This window comes from Echiichthys vipera (genome assembly GCF_963691815.1).
Source record: "Echiichthys vipera genome assembly, chromosome: 15".
In the NCBI taxonomy this organism is placed as follows: domain Eukaryota; kingdom Metazoa; phylum Chordata; class Actinopteri; order Perciformes; family Trachinidae; genus Echiichthys; species Echiichthys vipera.
In genome coordinates this window covers 1,348,414-1,361,051 of record NC_139840.1, presented here as the reverse complement: position 1 = coordinate 1,361,051, position 12,638 = coordinate 1,348,414, and the positions used below count along the sequence as shown (strand labels likewise).

The 12,638-nt window shown below is 42.8% G+C and overlaps 1 protein-coding gene across 1 annotated transcript; it reads left to right on the top strand.

Moving 5' to 3' along the window:
- Nucleotides 1-955: 955 nt before the first annotated feature.
- Nucleotides 956-8,624, top strand: cldn15la (claudin 15-like a; the record flags this gene model as incomplete). The annotated part of the gene is made up of 5 exons (XM_083929198.1): nucleotides 956-1,172; nucleotides 4,044-4,208; nucleotides 4,360-4,441; nucleotides 7,038-7,151; nucleotides 8,543-8,624. 5 exons carry the CDS (start codon nucleotides 956-958, stop codon nucleotides 8,622-8,624), a joined length of 660 nt encoding a protein of 219 aa, XP_083785324.1.
- Nucleotides 8,625-12,638: the final 4,014 nt, after the last annotated feature.

Sequence of the window (12,638 nt, the reverse complement as noted above, 5' to 3'; positions counted from 1 at the left end):
TACTGGCCCCTGTACCAGCTCCTCTCATAGTAAAGTCCATTACAGTGGAAGGAGCCCATTGGTGCTTTGTTGTGTGTGTAGGGACTCTTCTCATGCTGCTGCAGAGGTTTGCTGTTATTTTCAGCAGCATTAGTGGTTAAAAAAGACGTTTTTGTGTCGTTTCCTGTCCCTTTGTCGTAATTTTGTTTCTCTTTGTTTGTATTTTTTCATCACTGTGGTTGTTTTGCATCCAACTTTAGTGTCTCACACTAACTTTTAGTCTCTTTGTGGTCATTTATTTTAGTTTATAGTCATTTTGTAGTTGTTTTGCATCTATTTTTGCTCTTTTTTGTCTTTATTTAATTTGAGTCATTTGCGGTTTGTATGTTTTTGGTTGTTTCGTGTCTATTTTCAGTAATTAAGCGTCTCTTTGTGACCGTTTTGCATCGCTGTGGTTGTTTGGCATCCAATTTTAGGCACTCGATGTCTCTTTGTGGTCATATTTTACGTGTTCATGTGGTTGTTTAGCATCTCTTTGTTGTAATTTGAGTCGTTTGCAGTCGGTTTGTGTATGTTTTTTGTTGTTTTGTGTCTATTTTCAGTCCTCTAGCGTCTCTTTGGGATGAGTCAGGGCCGCTGACCTCTTGGGAACGTGGACCTGTGTTCAGTAACACCTGTGGATGGGTTCCAGGGTTGTTTCAGGTGTGGCGGAGGACTCGCTGTCATGGTCGTTGTCGTCATGATCAATACTGAGTGGGTGGAGGGGAACTACAGGGAGCGGCTCCAGCGGTTTATGGCCCCTGACAGAGGGTAAAGTCTCCCGTTAGAGCCACAGACGTCAGATTATCAACTGCAGGAGAGACGCCGCAGCCTGAGTCCGACTTCACCCTCTGAGGCAGACGAGGCCGTGCGATCGCTTCCTTGTGTTGAGACCAGTTGGATTTTTCTTCCGAGAGTCTGAGAAATCGCTGCCATCATGTCGACGGCTGTGGAAGCGACCGGCTTCATCATGTGCATCATCGCCTGGCTGATCACCGGCGCGTCGCTGGCAAACGACTACTGGAAGATTTCCACCGTGTCCGGCAGCGTCATCATCTCCCAGAGGCAGTTTGAGAACTTGTGGCACTCGTGTGCAGAGAACAGCGCCGGCATCGCAGAGTGTAGGGACTTTGAATCGCTGCTCGCCCTCCCCGGTAAGACCAGAACACAGAACACAGACCCTCTCAGCTCTGACACCTTATGTGTTTACTAAAACAGGGAATGTACGGATACACTAGGTTTACTTTAAACTACGAGTGTGAACGCACCATGGCTGCTTCCTGTATCCTCTAACCCATTGGGTCTATTGGGTCCATTGAGTCTATTGGGTCCATTGGGTCCATTGAGTCTATTGGGTCCGGTGGGTTCATTGGGTCCATTGGGTCCGTTGGTGCTCAGAAGTTAACGCACCTACACGAACACGTGGTTAGAAGGCCTAATTCAAAAGATCCTTATTTCTAATTTCCAATGATACGTTGAGTAATACAGCAACAAAATGGAGGACAGATGAATGTTCTTTACACGCTCTAAATGTTACGATGTAGCTGTGCAAAGCAAAGATACGTCTGATTTCTGCTTCTTACGTCTTTAATATGACTCCACACATGAGGTGGACGCTGTCGTTGTTGGAGGATATAAAATTAAACAGGATACAAAGGAATCAAGAAACATGAAATAGGAGCTGGTCGTCCATCGGAGCTGGAGAGTCGCTAAGTTAAATGATTTCCTGTAACGTTGACTCTGTGCATACAGAAGAAACACGCAGGTGGACTTCCTCGTTTGAATCCACCGGAAAAATCAAATGAACCTTTGATCCGTGGAGCTGCTGCCTCTCATGAAATGGACTTTTTAAAGCTACTTATTGTAGTTTGAAGCTCGTCAGACCCGTCGCACGGTGACGAGGCCAGAACCTCATGATGTGGCACCATTTCAGAACGACTCGTCCAAAGGTCGGCGCCGTTTACAGCCGTACGTTTCCCGCCTGAAACACGGCGAACATCATTTGTTTGATCGTTTGTGACAAAGAAAAAACACTTAAAACACAATTTGATTTTGCATTTTTATAGAAAATAACAGTGAAGTCAGTTTGTCCCTTTTCCTCCTGTGACGTGTCACATACGATGGTCTCTCGGGCGCCATTTTGAGCGTCCACTGATAATAAAATGGAGGGAAACACCGGCCGCTATGACACAGAAAGAGCAGCTCACACTTTAGTTTGACTTATTCTGTTGAATTCATGTCAGATGCTTTTCTGATGAAGCGACCGATGAAGCTCATGAACGCTGACTTTCTCACACACTTAGAGACAGAAATGTAAAAAGTCCCGCGTTGCTCCGTAGATTTTACCGCTCTTATGCTTCTTCACCTGATTTCTTTCTTTTGCTTCGACATCGTTTTCTAAACGAAGGACAAACTGAGTGTTCACACGTTGGTTCGTGCGATCATTCAACTGTGGGATTCATTGTTCTGCCCTGAAACTGTGCGGCTCATAAAGAGGCGCAGCAGGTTTTTATGATCATCGTGTCAATAAATGACTACAGCACACACACACACACACACACACACACACACACACACACACAGGTTACTTCCAGTTCCTCATTTTTCTTCTTCGATACAAACTCATTCGAGTATTTTTGATTTTCTTTAATTCGACCTCAGACGACGACTGACGAAGCGTCTCTACGGTTACGATTATGAAGAGATGTAAAAACTTTGCTTTTAAGCAAAACAGCAAACAAAGAACGTCAATGTACGGCAGATTAAAAAAAATATAAAAATAAATATTTATGTTTATTTGTTAAGATCCCAATTTCATAACTCATATTCGCTGGTTTACAAACAGCAAAAATACAAAATACCTCAAAAACAATTAAACAAGAAGACAAAAAACAGAATCCAGTCGACATAAACTCAAGTCACGTATAAAACATACTGTTGTTCTATGATATTTCTTTTCAAAAGCTGAGGAAAAACATAAATATCAGAAGTTTCCGTTCTGTCAACGAGCCGTCAACGAGCCGTCAACGAGCCGTCAGTCTGTAGAATAAGTTGATTTAAAGCAGAGGAAACTCTCAATGCACTTTATCACAACCAACTCTCTGAAGGTTCCCTGTTTACGCGCTCAGCAGCTGTTAGCGCTGATCTCTGTCAACTGGACTGTTTTGCTCATTTTTCAAATATCACATTAGCAATAAGACGCTATCAGCGAGAATTAACTACTGTGTAATCAGATAACATCGTCATGTTCTGTTCAAATGTGAACTTTATCCGTTTGTTCTGTCGTGGAAACTTGTTTTAGCAACAAAGAAGAGTTTATTGTTTGTGAAAATGGAAGTTTTATCAGGTGAAATGACTTTAAAGCTAATTTTTTGCGTTAAATCACGTGACATCAGATCAGTGCGAGAACCCGAGTACTCAGCGACACCTGATCCAGCGTTGTAGGCAGAGACATTAGTATATATATATATATTTTAAAGATTATTTTGTTTACGTTTTCCAAGCCTTTGTTAAATAGTACAGACAGGAAATGGGGAGAGAGACAGAGAGAGGGGGAGTTGAGCCTGCGGCCGCTAATTTTCTTGCTTTCCAAAGCAAATTTTTGGGATTTGCAAACAAAATTTTGTCTTCCAAAGCAAAAGTGTCGTATTTTAAACCAAAAAACTATATTTTAAAACAAAAATTCTGTCTTCAAAAGCAAAAGTGTTGTATTTTAAACCAAAAACAATTTTTTTTTTTTAAAGCAAAACATAAATACATTAAAAACAAGTTTTGAAGTTCTGGATTCACAAGAACAGATTTTTGATCACATGTTTATTTGATTTGTAATGAAACACTTTTTTAAAGCAGTGCTCTCAAACTTTGATTCTGTCTGATACAAGATAAAGGACTTAAAGTCGCTCCATACCTGGGGAGGATAAACATGAAATAAATAATGCGTTTCCTCGAGCAGAGCAGCAGAGACTCCGTACGTAAAAGGTCCAGTCTGATGCTGTAACGACGTATGAACCCTTCCCTCTCTGCAGCTCACATCCAGGCGTGTCGCGCTCTGATGATCGTCTCTCTGCTGCTCGGCCTCGGCTCCATGATCGTGTCTCTGCTCGGACTGAAGTGCATCAAGATCGGATCGGCCACCGACGAATCCAAGGCCAAGATCGCCGTCATCGGAGGAATCCTGAGCATGCTCGCTGGTGAGTCCACGGCCGTATAGAGTGGAACAGAAGGTCAGGGGCTGGTTTCACAAAGACAGACTTTAACGGTTAAGGTCTACATTTATCCGTCACAGAAGAACGAAAGAAAAAGAGGATTTAAAAACGTGTTGTGTTGGTGTTTGTGTTGCAGGTCTGTGCTCCATGATAGCAGTTTCCTGGTACGCCTACCAAGTGGTGCAGGACTTCCACAACCCGTTCTTCGGTGGCGTGAAGTGAGTTGACCCCAACACGCCTCTGACACGAGGACTGACGGCATTAAATTATAATTAATAACACTTCTTTAAGACAGGAAAAGATCCATAGTGTTTGTTCAAGCGTTGAAATTAGACATTAATGAAGAATTAGAATAACACCAGTAGAGTACACGGGTGAGGTTTGAAAAGCGTGTGCTAAAGTGTCCTCTAGGAGCATAAACGTGTGCTAAAGTGTCCTCTAGGAGCATAAACGTGTGCTAAAGTGTCCTCTAGGAGTATAAACGTGTGCTAAAGTGTCCTCTAGGAGCATAAACGTGTGTTAAAGTGTCCTCTAGGAGCATAAACGTGTGCTAAAGTGTCCTCTAGGAGCATAAACGTGTGTTAAAGTGTCCTCTAGGAGCATAAACGTGTGTTAAAGTGTCCTCTAGGAGCATAAACGTGTGTTAAAGTGTCCTCTAGGAGCATAAACGTGTGCTAAAGTGTCCTCTAGGAGCATAAACGTGTGTTAAAGTGTCCTCTAGGAGCATAAACGTGTGCTAAAGTGTCCTCTAGGAGCATAAACGTGTGTTAAAGTGTCCTCTAGGAGCATAAACGTGTGTTAAAGTGTCCTCTAGGAGCATAAACGTGTGTTAAAGTGTCCTCTAGGAGCATAAACGTGTGCTAAAGTGTCCTCTAGGAGCATAAACGTGTGTTAAAGTGTCCTCTAGGAGCATAAACGTGTGTTAAAGTGTCCTCTAGGAGCATAAACGTGTGTTAAAGTGTCCTCTAGGAGCATAAACGTGTGCTAAAGTGTCCTCTAGGAGCATAAACGTGTGTTAAAGTGTCCTCTAGGAGCATAAACGTGTGCTAAAGTGTCCTCTAGGAGCATAAACGTGTGTTAAAGTGTCCTCTAGGAGCATAAACGTGTGTTAAAGTGTCCTCTAGGAGCATAAACGTGTGTTAAAGTGTCCTCTAGGAGCATAAACGTGTGCTAAAGTGTCCTCTAGGAGCATAAATGTGTGTTAAAGTGTCCTCTAGGAGCATAAACGTGTGCTAAAGTGTCCTCTAGGAGCATAAACGTGTGCTAAAGTGTCCTCTAGGAGCATAAACGTGTGCTAAAGTGTCCTCTAGGAGCATAAACGTGTGCTAGTGTTTGTATCGTGGTTGTGTATCGTGGTGGTTGTGTATCGTGGTGGTTGTGTATCGTGGTGGTTGTGTGAGTATCGTGGTGGTTGTGTATCGTGGTGGTTGTGTGTGTATCGTGGTGGTTGTGTATCGTTGTGGTTGTGTGTGTATCGTGGTGGTTGTGTGTGTATCGTGGTGGTTGTGTGTGTATCGTGGTGGTTGTGTGTGTATCGTTGTGGTTGTGTGTGTATCGTGGTGGTTGTGTATCGTTGTGGTTGTGTGTGTATCGTGGTGGTTGTGTGTGTATCGTGGTGGTTGTGTTTGTATCGTGGTGGTTGTGTTTGTATCGTTGTGGTTGTGTGTGTATCGTGGTGGTTGTGTATCGTGGCGGTTGTGTATCGTGGTGGTTGTGTATCGTGGTGGTTGTGTGTGTATCGTGGTGGTTGTGTGTGTATCGTTGTGGTTGTGTGTGTATCGTGGTGGTTGTGTATCGTGGTGGTTGTGTGTGTATCGTGGTGGTTGTGTGTGTATCGTTGTGGTTGTGTGTGTATCGTGGTGGTTGTGTATCGTTGTGGTTGTGTGTGTATCGTTGTGGTTGTGTATCGTTGTGGTTGTGTGTGTATCGTGGTGGTTGTGTTTGTATCGTGGTGGTTGTGTATCGTTGTGGTTGTATATCGTGGTGGTTGTGTGTGTATCGTTGTGGTTGTGTGTGTATCGTGGTGGTTGTGTGTGTATCGTGGTGGTTGTGTATCGTTGTGGTTGTGTTTGTATCGTGGTGGTTGTGTTTGTATCGTGGTGGTTGTGTATCGTGGTGGTTGTGTTTGTATCGTTGTGGTTGTGTGTGTATCGTGGTGGTTGTGTATCGTTGTGGTTGTATATCGTGGTGGTTGTGTTTGTATCGTGGTGGTTGTGTTTGTATCGTGGTGGTTGTGTGTGTATCGTGGTGGTTGTGTTTGTATCGTGGTGGTTGTGTATCGTGGTGGTTGTGTATCGTGGTGGTTGTGTGTGTATCGTTGTGGTTGTGTGTGTATCGTGGTGGTTGTGTGTGTATCGTGGTGGTTGTGTGTGTATCGTTGTGGTTGTGTGTGTATCGTGGTGGTTGTGTGTGTATCGTGGTGGTTGTGTGTGTATCGTGGTGGTTGTGTGTGTATCGTGGTGGTTGTGTGTGTATCGTGGTTGTGTGTGTATCGTGGTGGTTGTGTGTGTATCGTGGTGGTTGTGTGTGTATCGTTGTGGTTGTGTGTGTACCGTGGTGGTTGTGTGTGTATCGTGGTGGTTGTGTGTGTATCGTTGTGGTTGTGTGTGTACCGTGGTGGTTGTGTGTGTATCGTGGTGGTTGTGTATCGTGGTGGTTGTGTGTGTATCGTTGTGGTTGTGTGTGTATGGTGGTGTGTGTGTATCGTGGTGGTTGTGTGTGTATCGTGGTGGTTGTGTATCGTGGTGGTTGTGTGTGTATCGTGGTTGTGTGTGTATCGTTGTGGGTGTCTGACAGTCTGTTGTGTGTGGGCAGGTTCGAGCTGAGCACCGGGCTCTACATTGGTTGGGGCGGGGCCAGTCTGTTCGTGCTGGGCGGAGCTTTCCTCTGCTCCGCCTGTAAGAGAGCGTCACCTGGAGGCAAGAAGGGGTAAGAGCTGCACACGTCACCTTCGATCTGAGTTCGATCGTCTGCTTTGATCAAAACAACTACAAACAACTACAAAACAACTACAAAACAACTACAAAACAACTACAAACAGATACAAAACAACTACAAAACAACTACAAACAACTACAAAACAACTACAAACAACTACAAAACAACTACAAACAACTACAAAACAACTACAAAACAACTACAAACAACTACAAAACAACTACAAAACAACTACAAACAGATACAAAACAACTACAAAACAACTACAAACAACTACAAAACAACTACAAACAACTACAAACAGATACAAAACAACTACAAAACAACTACAAACAACTACAAAACAACTACAAACAGATACAAAACAACTACAAAATAACTACAAACAACTACAAAACAACTACAAAACAACTACAAACAACTACAAACAACTACAAACAGATACAAAACAACTACAAAACAACTACAAACAACTACAAAACAACTACAAACAACTACAAACAGATACAAAACAACTACAAACAGATACAAAACAACTACAAAACAACTACAAACAACTACAAACAGATACAAAACAACTACAAAACAACTACAAACAGATACAAAACAACTACAAAACAACTACAAACAGATACAAAACAACTACAAAACAACTACAAACAACTACAAAACAACTACAAACAACTACAAAACAACTACAAACAGATACAAAACAACTACAAACAACTACAAAACAACTACAAAACAACTACAAAACAACTACAAACAACTACAAAACAACTACAAACAGACACAAAACAACTACAAACAGATACAAACAACTACAAAACAACTACAAACAGATACAAAACAACTACAAACAGATGCAAAACAGCTACAAACAGATGCAAAACAACTACAAACAGATACAAAACAACTACAAACAACTACAAACAGATACAAAACAACTACAAACAGATGCAAAACAACTACAAAACAACTACAAAACAACTACAAACAGATACAAAACAACTACAAACGGATACAAAACAACTACAAACAACTACAAAACAACTACAAACAGACACAAAACAACTACAAACAGATACAAAACAACTGCAAACAACTACAAACAACTACAAAACAACTACAAACAGATACAAAACAACTGCAAACAGATACAAAACAACTACAAACAACTACAAAACAACTACAAACAGATACAAAACAACTACAAACAGACACAAAACAACCAAGTAACTGTAAAAGTGACTCAAAGTGGCCCCTGAGACTCGGATCGCGCCCCGTTGTGTGGCGGCAGCGTCGGCCCCGCAGACTCATAATCAAAAACTCGTGCTTTCATCTCCGTGACTCTTTCTGACGCCGTCTCTCTTGTTTTGCAGCGGTTACTATGGAAACCAGCAGCAGAAGGTCTACACGGCCACAGCCAAGTCCGACCCCGACTCGGCCAGAGCTTACGTCTGAGCGCTCCGGGCTTCATTTAAAGGACATTACAGAGCTCCGCGTTCATCCGCTGACGACCCCGACGCCAAACGGAGACACGGAAACGACCAGAATCAAGTTTCACCCTAAAAAAAAGCCATTTTTTCTGTTCCAGCAGCTGTTCGGCCCCAGACGGGAGGGCGGTCCCCACAACACCATGGTTCCTGTAAACACACCGGTGAAATGTCAACGTGTGCTTCTTGTTTTTGAAATGTTTGCTTATTTTTTTAAAAACCTTTTGACGTGAAATCTTGAATCCAAATCTCTGGAACACAAAGACTGACGTGTTGTTGTGTCTCTGTGTTTGGAGTTTATTATTGTCTCAATAAAGTTTGTGTTACGTAATAAACGAGGCTGTGGTTTTTTACAACAACACACAATTTGTGTTGTTGTTGTTGTTTTTTAACCCTTAAATGTCCTCTCAGTCGTCTGTGTGTGTGTGTGTGCGTGTGTGTGTCTCTGTGTGTGTGTGTGTGTGTGTGTGTGCGTGTGTGTCTGTGTGTGCGTGCGTGCGTGTGTGTGCGTGTGCGTGCGTGTCTGTGTGTGCGTGCGTGTGTGTGTATGTGTGAGCGTGTGTGTGCGTGTGTCTGTGTGTGTCTTTGTGCGTGTGTGTCTGTGTGTGTCTGTGTGCGTGTGTGTGTGCGTGCGTGTCTGTGTGCGTGTGTGTGTGCGCGTGCGTGTGTGTGCGTGTGTGTGTGTGTGTGCAGTAATCTCTGTGTAATAATGATGATGAGTGCGCTGCAGGGCAGTAATCCGTGTGTGTGTTCACCTGCTGACGAGCAGAACACTGGATTAAATGTGTGTTTATCTTTAGAGCTGATCAACCTTCAGGACGACAACAGCAACACAACTGAGGCTCTGCCTGTTCACACTGCTGCAAAGAGACACACAACTGCTGCAAAGAGACACACAACTGCTGCAAAGAGACACACAACTGCTGCAAAGAGACACACAACTGCTGCAAAGAGACACACAACTGCTGCAAAGAGACACACAACTTCTGCAAAGAGACACACAACAACAACAAAGAGACACAAAACAACCGCAGAGACACAAAACAACCACAAAGAGACACAAAACAACTACAAAGAGACACAAAACAACTACAAAGAGACACAAAACAACCACAAAGAGACACAAAACAACTACAAAGAGACACAAAACAACCACAAAGAGACAAAACAACCACAAAGAGACACAAAACAACTACAAAGAGACACACAACAACTACAAAGAGACACAAAACAACCACAAAGAGACAAAACAACCACAAAGAGACACAAAACAACTACAAAGTGACACAAAACGACCACAAAAGGACACCAAACAACCACAAAGAGACACAAAACAACTACAAAGAGGCACCAAACAACCGCAAAGAGACACAAAACAACTGCAAAGAGACACAAAACAACCACACAGAGACACAAAACAACCACAAAGAGACACAAAGCAACCACAAAGAGACACAAAACAACCACAAAGAGACACAAAACAACTACAAAGAGACACAAAACAACTACAAAGAGACACAAAACAACTACAAAGAGACACAAAACAACCACAAAGAGACACAAAACAACTACAAAGAGACACAAAACAACTACAAAGAGACACAAAACAACCACAAAGAGACACAAAACAACTACAAAGAGACACAAAACAACTACAAAGAGACACAAAACAACTACAAAGAGACACAAAACAACCACAAAGAGACACAAAACAACTACAAAGAGACACAAAACAACTACAAAGAGACACAAAACAACCACAAAGAGACACAAAACAACTACAAAGAGACACAAAACAACCACAAAGAGACACAAAACAACCACAAAGACACACAAAACAACTACAAAGAGACACACAACAACTACAAAGAAACACAAAACAACTACAAAAAGACACAAAACAACCACAAAGAAACACAAAACAACATCAAAGAGACACAAAACAACCACAAAGAGACACAAAACAACCACAAAGACACAAAACAACCACAAAGACACAAAACAACTACAAAGAGACACAAAACAACCACAAAGACACAAAACAACTACAAAGAGACAAAACAACTACAAAGAGACACAAAACAACCACAAAGAGACACAAAACAACCACAAAGACACAAAACAACTACAAAGAGACACAAACAACTACAAAGAGACACAAAACAACCACAAAGACACAAAACAACTACAAAGAGACACAAAACAACCACAAAGAGACACAAAACGTCATTGTTTGAGGCAGATTCTCGTGGACGGAGGTATTTTTCCGTAAAAGTCTGTTTTTTGTGGACTTTAACAAACGTTAACATTGATATAAATTTATGAACTCGTCATTTTGTCGTCGTTGTCGTTTCTCGACTTCCTGTTTTGCAGATTTTGCGGCGGATTAAAGCGACGGGGGAAAAGTGATTTCTCTCTCTCTCTAATCTGAGGCTGTGCTGACGGAGGGGAACAGCCTCAATCCTCTCAGTCGGCTCACTCACAGGAAGTCCCTCCGTCCGTCCGTCCCTCCGTCCGTCCTGGCTCTGACGGCGTGGTGATGAGGTCACGGCCCGGGGTCGCCTGATTGGCTGACGGAGGCGGAGGGAGGCTGTGACGGACAGCAGGTGTTTCCATATAGAGCTGTTCTGACCGACGCAGTCTCCCCCTCTGCTCCAACGACACACACACTTCACTGCTGCAGCACAGGTGAGACCCTCACACACACACACACACACACACACACACACACACTTCACTGCTGCAGCACAGGTGAGACCCTCACACACACACACACACACACACACACACACGCACACACGCACACACACACACGCACACACACACACACACGCACACACACGCACACCTACACACGCACACACACACACACACCTTTCACTGCTGCAGCACAGGTGAGACCCTCACACACACACACACACACACACGCACACACACACACACACACACACGCACACACACACACACACACACGCATACACACAAAGAAACACACGCACACACACACACACACACACACACACACCTTTCACTGCTGCAGCACAGGTGAGACCCTCACACACACGCACACACACACGCACACGCACACACACAAGAACACATACACACACACCTTTCACTGACACACACACAGACACACACACACACACACACACACAAGAACACATACACACACACAAGAACACATACACACACACCTTTCACTGACACACACACACATAAACGCACACACACACACACACACACACACACACACACACACACACACACACACGCACACACTTTAAGACAAAAGTGTGATATTATCAATATTTTATTCTTTAAAAAATTAAATATGTTTTTAGATGTTAAACATTGAATGATATATAATAACAGGAGGGTTAAATAATAAACAAATAATGAACATTTAAATAAAAATAATGTATTTTTTTATCTGTATTTATTCATAATGTAACAGAGCCGAAGCACCACCTGATGCCCATTAATACACAGGTGAGATTCCGTCCTCCAGGGCACAGGAAACAAAGAAGGGGCGACAAAAACAAAATATTACTTGTTTTAAAAATTAAATAGCTGCATTATTTACATAAACGGTAACCATAGTTACTGTGAATAATCCTTTAAAACCCGCTTCACCCCGTTTTCTCAGGGACTATTTAATCAGGAAAGAAAGTAGTCCCAGTGATATCAGTCCGCGGGTCTTCAGGGACGTTGATTCTGTATCAAAATGTCGGTTTTGTTGTTTTTAAAGCGCGGATTTGACCGCGACGGAGGTCCAGACTCACAGGTAACACCGCTGCAAAACAATATTCATACATGTTTATATATTTATTTCACAAACATCCATAAAGTTTACGTTTTATAACACTTTCAGTGCCGCTACTGCCAAGCTAACGTTAGCTAGTAGCCTCGGCAGTGACTCGGCACTGAGCGGCGGCCATTTTGACGCGGTAAAATCCCGTCAAACCGAGAAATCCTTTAT